The sequence below is a fragment of the Notothenia rossii genome (assembly GCF_949606895.1).
Source record: "Notothenia rossii genome assembly, chromosome: 6".
Lineage (NCBI taxonomy): Eukaryota > Metazoa > Chordata > Actinopteri > Perciformes > Nototheniidae > Notothenia > Notothenia rossii.
The window spans coordinates 46,294,000-46,317,298 of NC_136909.1; the positions used below are offsets into that span (position 1 = coordinate 46,294,000).

The following is a 23,299-nucleotide window of genomic DNA, read 5'->3' on the forward strand; positions in this document are numbered from 1 at the left end:
AACCTGATTTCCACTGTATGTAATAGTATTTGGTTATGGTATATTATTTATATACATCAAAGGCACAATGCACCCCCCAGAGACACACATGTATTGAGTGTGATATTTTGCATAGGTCATGTGAAATCATCTTTACATACTAGAAAACTGTAGGAGCGGCAACTTGTTTTGAAATTGAATTTTTAATATCCGATAATAAAGTTGATCTGTTTTCTTTATTCTTCTCTCTTCCCAGCTCCATCCATCACCGTTCTCTGTTCCTGCAGGTCCTGCTTGCTCATCAATGCTCATATTTTTTTACACAATTACAAATAAAGTCAATGTATTGTATGACACGAAGTTGTGCTTCATTCTGAGTCAATAATTCATTCTGCCTTCAACTGCAAAATTATTGTGGACTGCACCGACATCCATGTAGCTGCCCCCCAGTAAGATGAACCAAGCCAAGCTGACACTCAACATACAGCTGTGCTCTTAAGTTGACATGAAGAATTTGTGAAATATTGGTAATAACAGGTTTAAATGATTATTAGTAATTAATTATATAATTGTCTCATTGTAGATGAGCAGACAGGGGGCCAGACGAGAGAAGCAGAATATGCAGCTGCCATTTTCCACATGGAAAAGAGAAAGGGCCAAGTGTATTTGAGTGGACAAAAGAGAAATCCCAAATACGAAAAATAAAATTATACAATTTACAGATATGTATACAAATATATATATCCTATATCATGTATAATGATGGTGTATGATGTAGAAGGAAGTGTGGTAGATAACAAGTAAATATAGAGTTACATACAGATCCATGTTACAGCAAAAGATGGAATAACTAAGAAGCACGCAGTATAATAATAATTACATGCAACAATTAAATAACTGCTCAGCATCTCCACCACAATCCCAATCTGCTGTGTCCTGTTTTCCTCCCCTCTGCGTAACACCCCATCACACATACGAAACACAACGCAGAGTCCGAGGGTGTTAAGAGTATGTTTATTTAAATGTCCTCCTCTCTACTGGCCAACACAGGGAGCATATGCTGGGTGTAGAATTGTTCCAGGAGGAGGAGATTTCCATGCCATGCAGGGTCTTTGGGGATGGGGATGATGATCGCCTCCTTCGTGGTCCACAGTAGCAGAGACTCCGGTCTGTGATGTGCAGCTGTTATATAATATACAATACATTTTTGAATGGATGAATGATGTGAAATATAATCAAGTGTTAAATCAGACTTTAGTTCCACCTGGAGTAAATCCACAAGCTACCCTGCAGAATACAAAGTCATTCAAACTAGCTGCACCTTTACCAGCTTTGAGAACACTTTCATGATCAATCATTATAAAACATATCATATATATTATTCTGAAATGGACCAATCTGCACAATGGCTACTTTTACTGTCGCTACTTTCACTATATTTTGATAATAATAATACTTTTCTACTTTTACTTGAGGAACATTTTGAATGCAGGACTTTTACTGTAACAGAGTATTCCTACCAGGCCTGGAATTTCGTCATTTTAGGGGCAAGGCCACTTGGCCTTTTGAGTTGTCAATTTTTTAAGGGCACAAAGGCCAAAAGCAAGGGCACCAAGGCCATAAATTAAAACAATGATTTAACATACGATATGAAGTGACTACGATTGTATATGCATTTACAATACTTTTATATATATGTATTAAGCATTCAATGGACACCAAATTGCAATTAAACAAATTCTTTATGAAAACTACAAAGGATTCTTATAGCACGGACATGTTTGGCTCACTGTGAGACTGTGGTAGTGGGCCTACGTCAAGGTGCGTCCTTATTCTGAGTCACTTGAAGATGGAGATGATGACGAGTCAGGGAGATTTGGACTTTTGGGGTTCCTTTGACCATAGGGATGAATATTGGGTCTCCTTTTGTTGATGCCAGCTGCCCACCATCTTGCCACAGCTTCATCACTTTGATATTCAGCAGGAGCACAACCCTGGGATTTGATGAGGAGTAGATCTTCAATTGTTGAAGTGTGCAGGCTTAAACGCCAATCGCCCTGCATTCTCTTCATTACTGAGAACTGCCGTTCAACTTGAGAGGTAGAGACAGGAAAAACTAGGACTATTTGTATTAGGTGCAGCAGATTGGGGTACATTCTTCCCTTCTCCAACAAGAATCTGGACCATAATGGGAGGAAAGTTTCCCTACTATGGTGACGCACAATGTCGTGTTTGGCTCTGAACCATTCTTTGTCTACCTCAGGCACATTGCAGCCATTTTTGGTCTGGAGGGGCTCGAAGTGTTTACACAAATGATGGATTTCCTTCTCCCCAAACTCCTCTAAGAAATTTGGTTCTGTTGGGAAATTGATGGGATCGAATATTTAGACAGCCAGGAGTACAGGGTCGGTGGAGAAAGTAGAGAATCTCTCACCAATGGCCGCAATGATGTTGTCAACTATGTTTTTCCTTGACAGAAGGAAGGCTTCAGCAGAAACATTGGACTTTCTGATGTTAATATCATTGTATGCAAATTCCTCACTGGTGGTTGTGAAGGACTCAAGCACTGAACGGACATAGGGGCCTGGCTTCTCTGTTTGTTTGCGTAGCGCAGCCTGTACAGCAAGGATCCTGCTACGCACACACGACAAGGGCAGTTGATCACCTTGGAAATTCAGTGAGAGTTCAGCCAGGTCAGATAGAAGATCCTGATACAGTGCCATGTGAAGAATAAACTTTGGTGAGGTCAACTGCCTTAACACTGCCCTGATCTTTTCTTTGTCTGGTGATGCCTCATCCTGTCTTTCCTGGAGGTGGGTAACAATGCTTCTGTAGTTTTTTGTCGTAAGACAGGAAACAGCCCTCCTCCTGTGATCTATCCACCTGGTCCCCACGGAGCGAGCTGGTTTAATGACGTGCTCCTCCAGTTCCTCTCCAATGGCCTTCAACTCCCTCCATTTTTTGGGAGAACGACGGTAGAGAGAGTAAATCTTCATGAGCAGGTCATCAATCTTGTTCAAAGAAAAACTGAAAATACAGAATTAAATAGGCATTATTAAGGCATTAATCAGACATTGTATTACAAATTCTATTTTCATATTTTATAGAAGAATTACTCCTCCTACCTGTTCAAAGTATGTGCCCTTGAAGGCATCCTTCAGACATAGCTCTAGTCTGTGGGCAATGCAATGTACTTTAAGCATCCACGGCACACAGGGCCGGCCCAACCCATTAAGCGACATAAGCGGCCGCTTAGGGCCCCGCAGCCACTGAGGGGCCCCCTAGCAAAAAAAAAAATTATTTTATTTTATTTTTTTTTTATCTCAGTACACCGTTGCTCTACTCTAAAGTCGCATCTAAAACGCGATCTGATCTAGCTGTGTATATTTTGTTATTTTTGATTGTTATATTCAATCCAGTGTTCGAAATGGGGGGGAGCCAAGGGGGAGCTTGGCTCCCCCGAAGAGGGAGGGAGCTCCCCTGAAGGCCGACTTTGAGATAAATAGGGGGAGCTGCATATTTGTGTCACACAGATTAGAAATGTTGAGTTTCTGTAAATAAAAGTTCTTGAAATAAATAATAGTCATTGTTCATTACAGTTTCTGAATATTTGTTTTATATTTGTGAATATTTCTGGGTGTTGCCATCTGTACGTGGCGGCGCTGCATTCTTTACGCTACTTACGTTGCTATGGTTACGGCGGCGATGCCGGCGGCGTATTTGAAATGTTCATAAAAAATATGGCGAAACGAAATCAGCCAAGCCTCGCAGCTTTTGGATTCACAAGCAAAGAAGCGAAGGATTCTAAAAATGACAACGTGAACGGAACAACTTTTAGCTAGCCGGCTGTAAGCGGCGTTAGGGTCGCGTTTGACAGCTCCACACCGAGGGAGAGGCTTGCCGATGCGGAGCCTGAAGAGGCTTCAACAACGGCCACAGCCGCCGGCGCCACCTGCACTAGCAAACCTGACGATGCCCATGACCTGCCTTTTAACTGGACACAGAAAAGATGGAGTGAGTGGAATGAAAGCTATCCATGGCTTTTCATTCCACTCACTCCATCTTTTCTGATGAATGTGGATATGAGATTTGCAAAGAGGCAAAAAGTATATTGATCTCTCTGCCGCTCGCAGAAAAATCCACCGGAGTGCACCTTTCACAAGAAAGGATTCAGGGAAAAGTCAGCAGTGATTAAAAGAATAACCTGCGGAAAAAGATTTATAATCACCATAAGGGCCAGGCAAACGAAAAAGCGATCGAGATTTCGGAGAGGAGAAAAAAAGATGTCCTACCAAACAAGCTATTGGCGATCAATGTTGACCTAATGCAGGAAACATATAGATCTTTCAGGTCTGCCTATATGATTAGCAATAAAATAAATAAATAGGGCTCCCCCGAAAGCAAATGGGTAATTCGAACACTGATTCAATCTCATTAGCTACAGGCATTTGAAGCTTGTAAAGGGAGGATGACAGCTCTCACTCGCCACTCTGCTGTTCCGCAGCGCCGCTTCCCCTCCCTCCGCTGAAATGATGAATGTAAGGTGTATAGTAATCATAGATAACACGGCAGGGTCCGTTACAGTTTGTTTTCATCTGATTTCAAATAAACAAAGTATTGGCTTTCAGAATATTAAACTTGTTTCGGCAAATTTAGATGATAAATACAACTTTGAAGCTTGTAACGGCATAATTAAAAGCGGAGAACGGAGTAACTTGACGTCACAGCAGGCATAACAACAGCCGGTGTTTCTCGAGTGTTTTCCCACAATACACACAAATGCAAAAATACACAAACACACACACACACACACACACACACACACACACACACACACACACACACACACACACACACACACACACACACACTCGCGGGCTTCCCCCAGACCAGTAATCCAAACGAAAATATCTTCCCTCCGTACTATTTTGATAATTTGCTCCGCTAATAATCAATCAGATCGATCCAGAGAAGAGGAAACTTTGAAGGCCTTTTTCTCAAAATGATGACTCTGTAACAGTCATTATATAATGTGACATATTTTGCTTAATATTTGGAGTACAAAAACAATCGTCGTGGCGTAGGTGTTACTCTCATCTATCTCAGATAGAAGATATGATTGGAGACGACCAGCCAATCAGAATTGACCTTCTCGAGTTCTCCGATTGGTTGGTTTTGTGGCACATTTGTAACGCTGTGACAACTTGAGCGAGCAGGCAGGCAAAGCTGAGCGCTCAACTGTGGTGCCTTCAGTTTGCATGATGTCTGGCAAAAAAAGGACATACGCCTCTGGTGATCAAAAACGAAAAAATAGAAAACATAATGAAGAAAAAAGGCAAGACAATAAAGGTATGTAACTTCATATTATGGCTCTGTCTCCTGTCCTGTGTCCCACTAACAATAGTTGGATAACTTGGATTTGGGAGTATTCTAACTTACTTACTACTACTACTTACTTTCTAGCTAACGTTACAGCTAGCTAACTAGCTAAGTTATCATTATTATCTCAGCCTTTCTGTAGAATAATGCGATGCTATTAACGTTACTGATTAATTTACTTTAGAAAAGTTTAGCTCAGGCAGCAAGTCACACTCGTAGCTAATGTTAGCTAGGTATATGTGCTTGTTTCATATTTTGACCAAGTAAACCAATTTCCCCTGGGATTAATAAAGTACTATCTATCTATCTATCTATCTATCTATCTATCTATCTATCTATCTATCTATCTATCTATCTATCTATCGAACTATCCAAACATCATTGTGTGGGTTCTAAGTTCATGTAAATGCAAGTATTCATTGGCTGAATATTGAATTAGCTATATAAAGCTAGTATGTTCCATTTGATGTTCCATTTCAAGTCTGTTTCCATAAAGCTTAACTCTGTAACATACTCTCCTCAGGAGCACTTCTGAAGTACTTTGGAAGCCCACAGCAGGTGCCAGCACACACCACAACGTCCACTGAGGACACTGTTGGTGAGTTCAAATGGGCCCAAAGTGAGAGCTTTCTGAATTTGGAATATTAAGTCATTACATTACGAATCATATATTTCTTTATTCCATAGCAGGTCAATCAACCTCCACTGCTGCTGTTGGTGAATGTGAAACCACAAGGTCAGCTGTTGGCACCAGTGACTCCGATGTCATCCAAGAAACCGCCTCAGACAATGCTGGTAAATGATGTGTTAAGTGTATAGATTAAGCCCATAGAGCTAGCTACAATTGCCATTTGTCGAAGTTCTATTGAGCAAGCTCGCTGTTCATTGCTTATAATAAATATCTGTCATGCAAGGGGCAGGAGTTTGATGATACCTGTTTTTAAGGACTGATTCTGGATCAGCACTTTGGAGCTATCTCAAAAGCAGCGCCATAGTGGTGAAAAGACAGCTGATCTAGAGACAGTCCTATAGTCATATATTAAACAATGATATACTTCTTTATTCCATAGCAGTTCCATCAACTTCCATCACTGAAGAAACCACCTCTGACAATGCTGGTAAGTTTAGGCCTACATCAAAGAGACCTTAACTTTGTTTGTCAAGAAAAGCAAAGCACTATATGTCCAATCAATCATGGTATTATTATTATTATTATTATTATTATTATTATGAATATTATTATTACTATTGTGTTCAATCATTCAACTGTGTTGTTCATTGCCAGGAACATCAACTTGTAAACATGTCAAGTAACAAAAACTTATTTTTTAAAATTAATTTCCCTATAGGTATTTCTGTACCCATTGAAGTTGAGAGCAGTACCATTACGCCTACTACACCTACCTCTGTAACTTCTACTCCTTTTCTCTCTGGTTCACCAATGGATCCAACTGGGTGGCCATCAGTACTTAACGATCACGTACGTACAGATCTGGTGATTAGGGGGCCAGTACAGGTGGACAGAGATTTTGTATTCCCGAAAACACCAAACAACAGAAGCGTTCATTATCATTACATGTTTAGAACACTTGTAAATGGTGAGAAAGTTAAGCGAAGCTGGTTAATATACTCCAAGAACAATGATTCAGTCTACTGCTTTTGCTGCAAGTTGTTTTCCAAGAAATCATTAAAGCTCATAACAGAGGGACAACAGGACTGGGTGAATATTGGCGCATTACTGAAGCTACACGACAACAGCCCAGATCATGTGAAAAGTGTGTTGACTTGGAAGGAACTAGAGCTCCGTCTTAGAAAAGGGAAGACAATAGACAAAACAGAGTTGTACCTCCTGGAGGCAGAGAAGAAGAGGTGGAGAGAGGTGCTCATTCGGTTGGTTTCCATCATCCAATCTCTAGCAGAGAGGAACCTGGGACTTAGAGGGACTGTTGACACCCTGCATAACCACAACAACGGGAATTTCCTCAAAGAAGTTGAGCTAATTGCCAAGTTTGACCCTGTTCTGAAAGAACACATCAGACGCATTGACAGTGGAGGAAATTACACTACATACTTGGGTAAAACAATCCAAAATGAACTCATGTCCTGTATCAGTGACACAATACTTGCAGCAATGGTGGCTGAAATCAAAGAGTCCAAGTATTTTGCCATCATTTTGGATTGCACCCCAGACGTCAGCCACCAGGAGCAGATGACTGTTGTGATTCGAACAGTGAGTGTGAAGAAAAGGACTGAGATCAGGGAGCACTTTCTGGGGTAGATCATAGCCCCTGCATCCACAGGGCTTGGTTTGTCTACACTCATTTTGAACAGGCTGGAGGAGCTGAAGATCCCCTTTGAGGACTGCAGAGGACAATCCTATGACAATGGTGCAAACATGAAGGGCAGAAATAAAGGGGTGCAGGCCAGGCTGTTGGAGAAGAATCCTCGAGCTCTGTATGTTCCTTGTGCAGCCCACACACTGAATTTGATGGTGGCGGATTCAGCCAAAGGATCAATAGATGCTACTTGCTTCTTTGGTAATGTTCAGAAGCTGTACACCTTGTTTTCAGGTTCTCCCCAGAGGTGGACCATCCTGAAAAAACATGTGGACATCACTCTCAAGTCCTGGAGTGAGACGCGGTGGGAGAGCAGAGTGAATAGCATCGAGCCGTTGCGCTACCAAACGGATAAGGTCAGGGAGGCTTTGCTAGAGGTGAGGGAAAACGCAAATGATCTCATGGTCAGAATTGAGGCCCAATCCCTGGCAGAAGAAATTGGATCATTTAGATTCCAAATCTGCACTGTTGTCTGGTATGATATTCTGTCAAAGATCAATACAGTTAGCAAGCTCCTTCAGTCTGTCAACATGCAGCTGGATGTTGCGGTCAGTCTCTTAGACAAAACCAAAGCATCGCTGGTAACCTACAGGGCCACTGGGTTCACAGATGCTCAGGCCACAGCAAAAGAGCTCTGTGGAAATATGAATGTTGAGGCAGTGCTGAAAGAAAAGAGGCTGCGGAGCAAAAAGAGGCATTTTGCCTACGAGGCAGCTGACGAGGCAGTGGCTGATGCCATGACGAGACTGGAAACAGGATTCTTTAATGTTGTGGTGGACTGTGGCATCCAGTCTTTGGAGGACAGATTCAAGTCCCTGGGGGAAGTAAGAGACAAGTTTGGAGTGCTTCACAACTTCCATAATCTGGATGATGAGTCACTTACAGACCAATGTGCCCTGCTGGGAAAAACATTGACCTGTGGCGAAGAGGCAGACGTTGACTGGAGAGAGCTAGCCATGGAGATGCAAAGCCTTCCAGAGCTTCCCAAAGAAGATATGACCACATTGGAGATGCTCACCTTCTTAAATGAAAACGAGCTGTGTGAGATCTATCCAAATCTTTGGATAGCGCTGAGAATAGCCTGTACCCTTCCAGTGACAGTGGCGTCCGCAGAGAGATGCTTCTCGAAGCTCAAACTGATAAAAACATACTTGAGGTCCTCCATGGCCCAGGATCGCCTGAGTGGAATGGCAATAATCAGCATAAACCACCAGATTGGCAGCCAGATCTCCTATGATCAGGTCATCAATGACTTTGCCTCCAGGAAAGCAAGAAGAGAACAATTCTGACTGTACGTACGAGAGGAACATTTGTATTTGCATTTGTTTTTTTACATTTCATTTCATTGTTAAGCAGTTTGTTTTGCACATATTATTTAATCCTTTAAAGGTATTTTTGGATCTATTTATATATTCTATTTAGTGTTGAGTGTTTTTTATTAAAAATATCTATCTTTGAACAGTGATGGTCACTTTGTCAGTCTTTTTATTCTGTACTGTCAGTTCATCAGTGCTATCTGATATGACTACTTTATTCAAGTTTATGTTCATTTGTCAGAGTACTTTTGATCCCCTAAAATGGGGGATCAAATGTAATATTGGACAAATTAACATACACTTCAACAAAGTAGTCATATTTAATACTTGGTCACAGTATGCACTTTAACCTCATAGTCCTTGTTTCATTTCAAATCTAATGTGCTGGAGTACAGACTCAGAGCCACAACAACAAAACATATGTCACTGAGGACTGAGGAGTTTCTATATTTCTGTTCACTGAGTTTATATAGTCATTAGTTATAGCCTAGGTAGTTATTTGTAGTCAATTTAAAGACTGTGCTGCTCTTCTCAGGTCCCACTTTAGTGTTTACATGCTTATTTGTACAATATGTGTGCTCATACTAACATCATAAGACAAAAGTTGGTTCCGTGTTGTGTGTAGTGAGAACGCGCTAGAGTGAGGGGGGCCCCCAAACAAAATCTTGCTTAGGGCCCCCAAAAGTCTAGGCCCGGCCCTGACGGCACATGTCCCTGTAGTTTGGTGAGGACACCATTTGTCTGCTGCACCATCAGCTGCTGTTGCTGTCAAGCAGCCACTCAGATCAATGTTGTTGTCTGCACACTTTTCCATAATGGCCTCAAATATTCCATCTGCATTACATGCTGTTGGCTCTGCAATACTTTAAAAAATATGGAACACAAAAAAGAAATTAAGAATTAGGTCTTCTTACTATTAAATAAGTGAAAATGTAATTACAATCACCTGAACCTATGTAAAATCCTTACATTCTTTCTCTCAATTGTCCTGCCCTTTTCTAATTAATTGTAAAGCAAAAAAACAAACAAACATATTTTTACATCTATATAGTAGACTATTTGTCTCTCTTATTCTTACCCAAGTATTTTGATCGCGTTTTGAAAATTGGGCGATATAAACGAGCAGCAAACTTTGAACTTCCGTCTGCGATCGCCGGTGGTCAAATAAGTCTGCACAGAGGTCTTTGACAGCTAACAACACAGCGCTGACTGCCTAGCACTAGATAATAATAAAAAAAGAACACAACTGCAACATAACTTATCCAAGTAGTAACAAAAACACTTCAAAATATTATAATTATGCATTACCATACGAGCAAGAAATAGTAATGTTATCCATAAAATTACACTTAAAGCTGGACAAATGAAAAACTTAACGGCAAACAGGATCATCACAAAACCTTACCTCACCTCAGCCTTTTCTTGAGCGGAGAATCAGCTAGCTAGGTCCTAGACCATACGCACACGGACGCGTGAGGGGGTGGGCGGAGATAGGTCCTAGACTGATGTCAACTGTCATCATAGACCGTCCGAGCGGTGCATTCCAGGCTCAAATCAAGCGCACCGCTGATTTTTTTTTCCTCCTTCAAAATATGCTGGTGTTGAAGCCGTGTCAGAAAAGAGGCAGACTGCTAAACCACAAAACTTAGTCAGAGAGGGCATCAAGGCCACTGTGGCCTTATGGCAGATATCATTTTTAAGGGCACATGGCCCTCGTGGCCCTCGTGAAATTCCTGCCCTGATTCCTACACTCTGGTACTTCTAATTTTACTCAAGTACAAGATCTGAGTACTTCTACTTTTACTCAAGTAGCCTACACGATCTGAGTAGGCTACTTCTACTTTTACTCAAGTACAAGATATATACTTATACCACCTCTGTTTATAGCCTATGAAAAAAACGATTACAAAACTTAGGCTAAAGCTAACGTTAGCAGATAGTGACAATGTATGCTAGTTAGCTAGCTCAACGATAATATTGCGACGGGAAAAGAAAACTTTTCAGTGCACATCACGCTCTGCCGTTCCGACAGGGAGCTCTGCTCTGAACACCTGAACGGCCCGTTCTAACAGCTGTTCACCAGCGGTCCAGTCTGTGCCACAGTGACTCCGGACGCACAGTTAAAATTAACGAACGCACCAGTAGGTAATGTAGCTGCTGAAGCTAGACCATCATCTCGGAGCAGCAGAGCCTTATTATACATCATGAGCGGAGCCGACAGGCAGGAAGACTCGAGCACACAGCTCGCGCTTCATTATAATATATAAAAAAAGCTCGCGGCCGCAGATTACTCCGGGTCCCAGACCCCCTCCCATACCCCAAAATATTTTTATTGCAGATCTACATGAATCACACAAACGACCTATTTTGGATTCAAAATGGAGAATTTCGCCGAAAGGTGACAAGTTTGCATCCCTGGACAAGATAACCAAAATCCTTGAATCTACACACAGCAAATAAACTCAAATGACACAACGAGATGTAAAAAGGAGATCACACATATAGTCGATATAAAACTGGCCGCTTCAATCTGAAGAGCAACTAAAACAAAACACGGGAGTGTATCTTGTTCTTGTGAACACTAATGTTATCCACAGCATACACAGACACCACGAAGTTCTTAAGGAGAAAACTAGTTGCTAAAACAAAACACGTTAGTGTACCTTGTTAGCTAGCTGACATTAACCTTAAAGAGCAACTTCCAGGTTAAAGACACCTGTGAATAAATGTGTAGGAAAATGATGAATACACTAGATTTTCAAAAAAATATACAGAAATATACACTACAGTGACATCTGGCGTCGTTTTTGTAAGAAATGTTCACTTCCGCATAAAAAAGCCTCGGCACGTGACCTCCCGCGTGTGACGTAACACTGGGGACACAAGGGGGAGAGCGGCCGGTGTAACGTATTAATAAACATGGATGCCAATGCTAGTTTCGACACAGAAGACACAGAAGAAGTTGAACATGAATATTCGAATGCATATGACGGACCACAACCTTATAATTATGAGCCTGCTAGGCGTCCAAGAGACCAGGAGCAGCCAAGGATTAGAAGAAATAACGGCCATCGGAGAGAAATTGAGCTGTGGTGTGAGGAGAACCAGTGGAGAACTGGGCAGCTATCTTGGTGAGTGACCGGCATTAGCTACAGAATGTTAGCTAATGTCACATCACAACATTGTAAAGTTAGCTATCATATATCAGGCTATAACTAACGTAGCATTGATAATATAGTAACGTTACTGGCAGGACTGTTGATACTGATCCATAACAGAGACTAATGCGCAAGTATCAGCCGTTAGTGATGGCAAAATGAAGCTTTGAATGAAGCGTCGAACCACTTGGACAATTGTGTCGGAAATAGGTTCAATTCTCGAAGCTTCAGTTACAGCGACCTCTCCTGGCGAAGTGCAAGGCTGCAGTGGGTTTAACCTATCTTTGCCTTGAAAAATATTCGATACACACACACACACTAAGACTGAATATCATGTTCTATTTGCAATTAAAGATTGATAATAGTGTGTATTGGGTTATTGAGAAGAGACTAGAGAGTGCTTGACATTTTTTGGGGCGGAGAGGGCCTTTTATCAGTTATTAAAGTATTAAAGTTGAAAAGCAATGATTAAAAGTGTAACTATTCAGAGCTTTGAACCAGCTGCGCGGAGGATATCGCCGCATCCTGGCCGCCGGCTCTATCCACTGGGCTATCAATTCCTTCGACCATTAAAGTGTTTTTATATTACTCATTGTCTTTTTTTTCACAACTTCTCCACATTTCGAAGTGTTTCACGAGCCAGAACGACCTATTTTTCTTCCTGGCTTGCTCTATAATGATCCAATTCAAATGCAATGCCAACAACAACTCAACAGCAACAATGCAAACTACGACAACAACCCACACATTGCGCATTGTTTAGAGCGGTTATAAAGTGTTGAAGCGCTCAAATTTGAAACTGTTTCAACCTGTCACCTGTCAGAATCGAGACGAGGCAGTGCATTGAATCACCTGATTGGACGGCGAACCAGTGAGTTGATTCATTCAGGAAATGAAGCAGTTGCTGGTTCGGACGTCACATGTCACGTGATTTGAAGCAGTTGCTGCTTCGGACGTCACATGTCACGTGATTTGAAGCAAGCTTCGAAGCACTGCTTCTATGGAATAGGAAGTCCAGGGTTGAAGCTCCGTTCGAAGCTTCAGTGTCAAACTGCCATCACTATCAGCCGTATCTCGCGTTACCTAATGCAACTCCACACTACCGTGCTGTGTACCGGAGTGGAGATGCGAGATACGGCTGATACTTGACGATCTGGCGGAGAAAGGTTGTGGAGCCTCCGTTGATATGCCGTTGTAAATGGCTTGATGGAAAGCAGGTGTGTAGTCGGGGAGGGTGCACAGCTGATTGCAGCAGGTGAGTGGAGGTTGAGCCGGGAGCCAGGAGTGACAGCCACCACACCCACACAAACAACACAGACAGGGGGAAACAAACAAACACAAAGGAGACGGCTGGAGCAGTACAGCCACCACAGCGTTACCTAGTGCAACTCGACACTATGTCTTACGGTGCCGTGTACCGGAGGGGAGAGCAGAGCTCAAAATTGCTCCTTTCCCTCTGAATTCCTGCCCTTATGTCTCGTAAAACATATCAAATCCTGCATTCACTTTTTTAATTGTAATTTTCAAGCAAGTTTAAGCATAAATGTAGAAAAAATAAAAACCTGCAAGATGCTCTTTAAACATTGCACTCATATTACTCACTGAAACCTTGTAAAGCCGGTCCCGCATGCTGGCTCTTACAGAACCGCTCCCTTTCGTGTATGTACAGCTCTCAACATGCCCAGACTTGTAGTGATTTTCACCTCGTTTTATACTTTTTCGCCTCATTCTGAAAGAAACAGGTGAAATTTACTAACGTGACGGCCATCTTTGTGATGGTGACGCGTATTGTGCGAGACCAGAGACCTGTAGTTCACTGAGCGGTTTCACACAAAAAAAATTGTAACTTCACAGTTTTACGACACATTTGTATTTTTTTCACTTGCAAAATGTTCTTTTAATTTGACAAACATCATATGTGTCATTCGTGGCACAATTCAAACGGGATCGAAAGATGACTTTTCTCTCTCCATTGACGTCAATGTATAATTTTCCGCTTCCGGGGTCCCATGGGTCGGAAGTAGATGGGCGGGACTTCGCCTCTCTATAGAGTTGTCTTCATAGGATAGAGACGCAATGAGCCGCCCTAAGCTGCCTCTGATTGGTTTGTATACGTGGTGCCTTTCGTTGGGGGCTGATAATTGGTTATCACGTATCTCGGTCAGCCAATCGGGGGCAGAATAGGGCGGGCTCACCCTGTCCCTGACTCGAACTACGGAAAGCCTCAAGCAACAAGTTATGAAAATATATCATTAAATAAAAAAATAATTATAAAGTAGTGAGAGGGGGAAAAAAGCGTGTGAAATGGCAAGTGTGGCGTGAGACGTGTGAAGAGGTTAAATTGCGTGACTCTCACTCTCAAAGGGTGAGACTTGGCAGTTCTGCAGTACATATTGTTAGTGTTAAAACATTTCAATGTGTTAGTTTGTTACTAATAGGTAGGCTATAACAGACGTTTTCTGTGGATCAGTTTGGTTGATACTAAGTACATTTCCTTATATTGTTATTTATATTCATCAAGAATACAGACCGATTTACCTTTTTAAAGTTGTAACCCAATGCTATAATAATTTAAATTTAAACATTTTCTTCATCGATTAACAATTGAAACAACATAAGGTGAAAAACAGGATTAGATATTTGTATAAATATCTTAGTATTAAAACATTTAAATATCACAAAGACATACATTTTCAGTAATTTTTCCATGACACTTTAAACCTCAGCTCATTTTGCTTGATCTTTAAATTCTTTGAAATGTTATACAGGTATAAAGCTTTATAGTGGCGCTGTTTGTGTAGAATCAAAGTGAGATTTAGGCCCAATCCCAAACCACTCCCTCGACCCTACCCCTCCGTGACGGAGTGAACTCCGTCTGTAGCCAGACTCGCAGCTGAATGAGGCTCCCTCCTGTCAGATGGAGGGAGTAAATACAGCGGTAAGCTTTGGGACGGCCTCCCCTCTCTCCGGCAGAAACAGGAAATGCCGGAACTTTATGTAACAACTGTTTCAAATCAGATCTTAGACAAAAAATGTAAATGAATAACTCAAATAAAACTCCAAACATCTTTAATTGTGCTCTTTTAGTTTTAAACCTGATGTTTATAAGCATTTATCTTAGTTTTTGCAACAGTCTGTAAATATACACAACTTTATAATAAAATGCACACATTTACCTTTTTCTAGACTAAACACAGGTATATGATCCTAAGTTAAAAACATATGAGGTTATCATGAGGTTGTTAACATCGCAATTTATCAGTGGATGTTTGCTGGAACTACTTGTTCATAAGGTAACCAAATTTTCAAAATGAAAACCGGGGACATTTTGAGTTTTGCGGTCGAAATCTCCTTAACATATCCAATTTTCTTCGCTGTTAAAGAAAAAAGGGGGACAATTCTGGTTCAATGTAATTCGAACATTTGAACTGTTGGATACAAACAGAAGGACGATAGCTCATATATGAGACTTCAAAGGTTTGATCCAGATTGTCCAGATTCTCTCTGAGTGACTAGATGGGGTGTCCTGCTATCACCCTGAAGTGAAATAAGTATTTGATTGACTTCGAATGACTCTTTGATTATGGACGGTTCCCATTAAATAATAATCAAAATATAGATAGACAATAGATCTAATTTGAGATTTTAAACAGCATACATTTTAAATTGTGCTTCAGAAAGTAATGTTATTTTCGGAGTGTTGTGAGATGTCAACATCAATTGAAATTAGTCACCCAGTGGAAATGTCAGCTATGTCCTCATAACTGTATCCTTACATTTTACATTCACTCAGTTATAATGTGGTAGTTATATGTAGTTTGTTTTAAATGATTATTGATCACATTATATAGTAAATATTTCTTAATTTAAGATCCAGTATATATGAATATGTTTGGTGTGTTTTTTAGGTATATTTGTTATTGACCGAGTAAACGCTTTTATTTTGAAGGCGGTTTTTACAGGCCTCTACCGTAATGCATAGGATATTCGCGCACCGCAATACAACGTGCGGGCTGGCTTGACTGTGTTTTCCGAAGTGGGGGCTGGCTTGACCACAGTCTGTTTACCCAGTGTTTGCTGACATGAAACGTTTTATTTCACGTTGCTATGTGTTTTTAACATATATTAAAAAACGGGGACATTTCCGGGGACAGTTTCAACCGGGGACAGGGCAATACAAACGGGGACTCCTATGTTAACAGCGTGTTTCCTGACGGACACACACAGCGTTGAGACCGATCAGGTAGAGACCGGTCTCAAGTCAGCACCGATGCAGACTCGCTGTTTGAGGGCTTGATAGCCCACTCCCCCTCCACACTGCTCCACACTCGTTGGTTTAGAACAGCCCTCAATATGGCGGACCCTACGTGTGAACGCGCAAACGGAGGGGTAGGGTGTAGGGGGCGGTTTGGGAATGGGCCTTAAAATCCACGGAGAAGATTTACTAAATATTCTGAGCACGCGCAGTGTCTGGTCTTTCAGGGCTTCTCACACTCCGGACTAAGGTCCGGATCCGGACCGAACTGCAAATCAATCCGGACCGAACCCTGTGTCCCATTATAAAATATAAAATCAAATAAATAATGTTACGGCTCTGAGTCCGCACGAGTCTGCTATGTTTTGCATAGTGAGTAAGGATTTGTGAATCTCTGAGTCTGCTGTTGACTCGTGCATATAGCCGCGGGAAGTGGTGCTGGAGGCGGGGCTGTGAAAGGTGTACATTTGAAAAACTTCATGTTACTGTTGTTGAAATCTCTCCCCACTTTTGTCTGCACCCCCTAAGTAAAATGACTTCCAAGTTCCCGCGGCTATGCTCGTGCATGACGAGTCTGGATCATGGATGCTTGCAGTGGAAGCCGGCCCATAGGGGCGCTAGGGGCGCCGCCCCAACTCTTCCCACATACAAAAAAATATATCAAAAAATATATTAAATTAAAATATATATATTTAAAAAAACATATTTAAAAAGAAAATATATATTTTTTATTTTTTATTTTTAATGAACAAGGTAAATATCATACAATTAGTATCAGTAAAATGTATAATCTACAATAAAATCTTGTTTAAAATTGTGTTACGATGTCTAAAGTTACTGATAAGTCACATGTTTCCTGCCTGGCGTTGCCCTTGGCATTAGTTTATCATTACGGGGCGCTGCCCCCGAGCCAAACAGCAGCAACCAGCACGTTGCAAAAGTCTCAATAGTAAACTGTGCCGCCGAAACATAATTTCAGCCAATCAGCGCCGTCAAATATTTTGGTCACGAGAGCGCTCACGTTGGCGCCCACGTTGCTTACGTGCGTTGACATGAGTTGTTTTTTAGACTCGTGAGGAACTGGGGTAGTATCTATAGTAACGCAGTGTAGGCGGAGCCGTGACGTAATCTTCAATGAGCTCCCCAGAAAAACAACACAGCCGTTAGCTCTTAGCACTCAGAGCTCACAGCTCTTCATATCTGTTCAGAAACTAGACAAAAGTTAAACAAGTACAAACCACATACTGTCTGTGTCATGGCGAATACAGTGGCTGGTTTATTTATGTCTGTAGGCAGGCCTATAGGCCGTTGTTGTGAGTGTGGACGGTCGGAGCATTTACAACGTTAGCTTAGCCAAATCTCCATTAGAAAACACGCATTTTAAAAGGTTTTTCGCCTGCCGTCTTTCTGCAGACTTGTCAAAGCCTTAATTCATGGTTTTTACTAACCGGTATCAGTATGTTGTTACTTCGGCATCATTTTGAAACGTGTATTACAATTCAATCACGGTCAAATATGTTCATCTTGTTGTAGTTGTAGCCCCCTTGACAGCGATTCTCTCTCTAGTTTTAGACTGCGGTCAAGCCAGCCTCCACTCGGAAAAACCTAGTCAAGCCAGCCCTCACGTGATATTGCGGTGCGCGAATATCCTATGCATTACGGTAGAGTCAAACAAAAATCCTCCCTCTGTGTTTAGATGAGAATAAAACAAAAACTGTCCAGTATCAAAGACTGATTTCACTTCAGGGCGATAGCAGGACATCCCATCTAGTCACTCAGAAAAAATCAGGACATTCTGATGTAGAGTTTCAAAATAAAAGACCTTTGAAATCTCTATTGTATGAGTTATCATCCATGTTTTTAGATGAGAATAAAACAAAAACTGTCCAGTATCATAGATCCATCTCACTCCAGGGTGATAGCAGGACACCCAATGTCGTCACTCAGAAAAAATCAGGACATTCTGATGTGCAGTTTCAAAATAAAAGACCTTTGAAGCCTCATATATGAGCTATCATCCCTCTGTGTTTAGATGAGAATAAAACAAAAACTGTCCAGTATCAAAGACTCATTTCACTTCAGGGTGATAGCAGGACATCCCATCTAGTCACTCAGAAAAAATCAGGACATTCTGATGTAGAGTTAAGAATAAAAGACCTTTGAAATCTCTATTGTATGAGCTATCATCCCTGTGTTTAGATGAGAATAAAACAAAGACTGTCCAGTATCATAGATCCATCTCACTCCAGGGTGATAGCAGGACACCCCATGTACTCACAGTCAATAAAAGACCTTTGGGGACAGGGATGATTGCTCATATATGAGACCTCAAAGGTATTTTATTTTGAAACTGTACATCAGAATGTCCTGATTTCTTCTGAGTGACTAGATGGGGTGTCCTGCTATCACCCTGGAGTGAGATGGATCTATGATACTGGACAGTTTTTGTTTTATTCTCATCTAAAAACAGGGATGATAGCTCATATATGAGGCTTCAAAGGTCTTTTATTTTGAAATGCATGCATGTATGGTCTGGATCTCTGACTGGATCTGCTATACAGTTATGGCTCTGAGTCCCCACGACTCCCGAGTCTGCAGGAAGTGAAGGAAGTTCCCTTGATTCAGGCCCAATGCCAAATCACCCCCTACACCCTACCCCTACACACTCCCCCTCCGTTTGCGCGTTCGCGTGGAGGTTCCGCCATATTAATTGCTGTTCCAAACCAATGAGTGTGGAGCGGTGTGGAGGGGGGGTGGGCTATCAAGCCCTCAAACAGCGAGTCTGCAGCGGTGCTGACTTGAGACCGGTCTCTACCTGACCGGAGTCAACGCTGTGTGTGTCCGTCAGGTAGGGTTGCAAAATTCCGGGAATTTTCAAAGATGGAAACTTTCCACGGCAATTAACGGGAAATAACGGGAATTAACGGGATAAACGGGAATTTATGGGAATAAACTGGGAATTTTCTAAATTGAAGGTTGGCTCTTCATAGGGAACTTAAATATAGTTGGGGAAAGTATATTTTTAGCATAATCTTGACTAAAACAAACGGATGCCATTCAAGTACACTTGAATATCCATGGCAGCACACTGCTTACTGCATGGCTATTGAGACCACACAAAGGTTCGCAAAAGGCTCACAAATGTGGGAGTGGAAAAACTGGTTGGCATTCGGGCAAACCTAAGGCTCTTTGAGCCTGACACAGAGCCATGCTCAACAAGGCTGGACAGTGACACTGAAGAGGAAGACTCAGAGTTGGATGTTGATGAGGCCCGTTGACTGAAAGGGTTTAGCAAAAATGCAGAGGATTGCTTGAAGGAAGATTTGCATGTTTAATGGGACTTTTTGGAGGGAGAAGAGCTCTTTTCATTTAACAGTTTGAATGGGACTTTGTGGGGATCTTTGGATGGGGGGTGCATTTTTGTTCATTTTTTTAATGAGTGGGGTTGGGGGGGATGAGTAATACTTAACTCAAGATTCCTGTTTTGTTCTTCAATGAAACAAATAATTGTTCAATAAAATAATAAAAACTTGTTCTGTTCTACTTAAAACATATATATATATATATATATATATATATATATATATATATATATATATTTTTTTTTTTAAATCTGTTGAAATGTCTTATTTTTTTGTTTAATTTTGCATCGAATATTTCCAAAATTCCCCAGCTTAACTTCCCATGGAAACTTTCCGCCCCTTTGCAACCCTACTGTCAGGAAACACGCTACAAGTAGTTCCAGCAAACATCCACTGATAAACTGCGATGTTAACAACCTCATGATAGCCTAATATGTTTTTAACTTAGCTAGAAAAAAAGGTAAATGTGTACATTTTATTATAAAGTTCTGTATATTTACAGACTGTTGCAAAAACTAAGAAGCTTATAAACATCAGGTTTAAAACTAAAAGAGTTTTACAAAAAAGTAACACAATTAAAGATGTTTGGAGTTTATTTGAGTTATTAATTTACATTTTTTATCAAAGAGATGCTGATTTGAAACCGTTGTATACAGTTACTGCATTTCCTGTTTCTGCCGGAGAGAGGGGAGTTTGTCCCAAAACTTGCTCTCTTTGGCGCATTTCCACCATGGCACGGAGCGCGGTTTAAGCGTGCCCGGGGCTACTTTTTTACCCTTTTTCTGGCCCGACAAAATCGTGGTTCTATCGGGGCCAACAAACAGGGCTGAGTTGGGCTGAGTTTGCTAAACCAGAGAGAGAATCGCTGGCAAGGGGGCTACAACTACAACAAGATGAACATATTTGACCGTGATTTAATTGTAATACACGTTTCAAAATGATGCTGAAGTAACAACATACTGATACCGGTTAGTAAAAACCATGAATTAATGCTTTGACAAGTCTGCAGACAGACGGCAGGTGAAAAACCTTTTAAAATGCGTGATGCATCTTCTTATTACAGACACCTGCATTTCCAAACATTTGGACTACCTATGCTGTAAAATGTATTATCTCTTTGATTTACACACGGCATCTATTGCACGTTTGTCCATCCTGGGAGAGGGATCCCTCCTCTGTTGCTCTCCCTGAGGTTTCTCCCATTGTCCCCTTTAAACTGTGGGTGTTTCTCCGGAAGTTTTTCCTTGTACGATGTGAGGGTCTAAGGACAGAGGGTGTCGTTTTCTCATGCTGATATTCTTTACAAACTGTGCTGTTGTATTTGCTGAAAAGTTTCTTTACTGTAGGGTATTTTTATTATATGTACAGCACTTTGGCTCGACCAAATATTGTTTAAAAATGTGTTATATAAATAAAACTTGATTTTATTTTATTTGTTGTCTAAATGGAGATCGGCGAAGCTAACGCAATATATACTCCGACCGTCCACACTCACAACAACGGCCTATACAGACATAAATAAACCAGCGACTGTATTCGCCATGACACAGACAGTCTATGGTTTGTACTTGTTTAACTTTTGTCTAGTTTCTGAACAGATATGAGGAGCTGTGAGCTCTGAGTGCTAACAGCTAATGGCTGATGTTGGTTTTCTGGGGTGCTCATTGAAGATGACGTCACGGCTCCGCCTACACTGCGTTACTATAGTTACTGCCCCAGCTCCTAAACTGTAATGGAAGCGCAGCATTAAAGTGAGCCGGGCCTAACAAGGCCTAACAAGGCCTAACAAACTCGTACTAAGTCGAGCGAGGCCTGCGCCAATGCCAATGCAAAATGCGCCATAATGGGGGGAACTTCATTCAGCTGCGAGTGTGGCTACAGACGGAGGGGTAGGGTCGAGGGGGTGATTTGGGATTGGGCCTCAGTGAGTCAGGATTTGCGAATCTGAGTCTGCTATTGACTCGTGCATGATGAGTATGCCTGGATCTCTGGATCTGCTACGGTTGCAGCGTCCACACGGCGGCGTGCGTTGACGCTTGGCGGTGGGCGTGACTGAAGCTTGGGGGGTTAACGCGACCAACAACCAATCACATGAATGTCCCCAGTATGGGCTCACAGATGCAGTTTGGTGGTTTCTTCATCAGGCCAGGGGCTTCATTTATAACGCCTTGCGTAGGATTCACGTGGGAAGGTTACTTACGTAGTACAAAGCAAAAAAATAGGACATTTTTCGATTCACAAAACATTGCGTACCGGTGAGGGAAGTGCATACGGCACTTCCTACGCCGGTTTCCCTTTATAAATCACAATCGACTCGAAATGCGGCGCAGCTTTTGCGGGCTTCAGGTAACGCCCATATTTGCCTATAAATAGTCAAAGAAACGCGCATTCATTCATTCATTTTGACTGACTTTATGAAGAAGATTGCAGAAAATTACTAGAGACCAGCTAAAAAAGACATCTCACACCGTGTCAGATTTTGGTTATTTTGGGGAGGTCGAGATAAATCATATTGTTTGGTGGATGCAGAATGAACCAGTGTAGCAGCATGGAGGTCGGATCGTCACCAAAATAAATAAATTAGTGGTCCGAAAAAGGTTAATGACAAAAAAAATACACATAGCCTTCCTCAGGCAGTCTGTTTGTACCGGGGACAGGAGACACCCCCTTGATGAGAAACTTTAAGAAATGATCGGGGAATCCCTCCGGAGTGGAGTCATGACGAATGGATCTGAATAATTTTGTTGTATTTGATGGTTTGTGTTCCAGCTGTTGATCAGCAACTATATATCCATAATCAACCAGTTAAAGGAAATACAACTAATGTTTTGTGTTGTATTAGCTGTTCAATTTACCACATAGGTCTTTCCATACCTCCTGTGTTTTACGAGCGACTTATCAAGTCTTGACAAACGGCATAAAACACGATTAAACGTGATAGTATATAAAACCATGCTCGTATCTACAACCTATAGAAATGCAAAACGGCGTCAGTTTAGACGTAATTCTGTCCTTCTGCTTACCGCATCATTTATGATAAAACATTTCATAAAATTAACACAACATATTCGAGGTGGTTTTAAATAACATATCCGTATTTATTTATTTATCCAAGTTATGTTTTTGTGTGCACTGAGGAGTCTCAAACAGGCGTTTGTTTAATCATTTTAAGATTGGCTTTAATCAATTTGTGACCATGAATTCTTCATATATGATAAATGAGAGGTAACATTTTATTTATGGTATTATTTCCATATATTTCTCTCCATTCTTCCTTCTGCCAACGGTGTCGTAGTTTCTTGTCCATCCCGTTTTTATGCTTAGGGCGTACACATGGGTTAGAGTCTGCGTGGAGGACCGCACATTTTCCCGTCAAGTTAGTATTTTATAAATCGCAAACATTGCGTAGAAACTGTCGTACGCAATTTTTTGAGCGTGTATCCCTTTAAAAATTAGGCCCCTGGTCGTCATCCCAGAGAAAGACCGCTCCACCTCAGTCCTCTTTAGCCAAACC

The 23,299-nt window shown here is 41.4% G+C and overlaps 1 protein-coding gene across 1 annotated transcript; it reads left to right on the forward strand.

Moving 5' to 3' along the window:
• The first annotated feature begins 3,306 nt into the window (after positions 1-3,306).
• On the forward strand, positions 3,307-9,153 carry LOC307042579 (52 kDa repressor of the inhibitor of the protein kinase-like). The gene is made up of 4 exons (XM_079686545.1): positions 3,307-5,956; positions 6,046-6,153; positions 6,429-6,476; positions 6,708-9,153. The coding sequence occupies exon 4, from the start codon at positions 7,754-7,756 to the stop codon at positions 8,981-8,983; it is 1,230 nt and encodes a 409-aa protein (XP_079542671.1). The 5' UTR covers positions 3,307-5,956; positions 6,046-6,153; positions 6,429-6,476; positions 6,708-7,753; the 3' UTR covers positions 8,984-9,153.
• Positions 9,154-23,299: the final 14,146 nt, after the last annotated feature.

Bases quoted from the DNA above. Each gene is read 5' to 3' on its own strand.
- LOC307042579 (XM_079686545.1), top strand. From the start codon at position 7,754: ATGAAGGGCAGAAATAAAGGGGTGCAGGCCAGGCTGTTGGAGAAGAAT.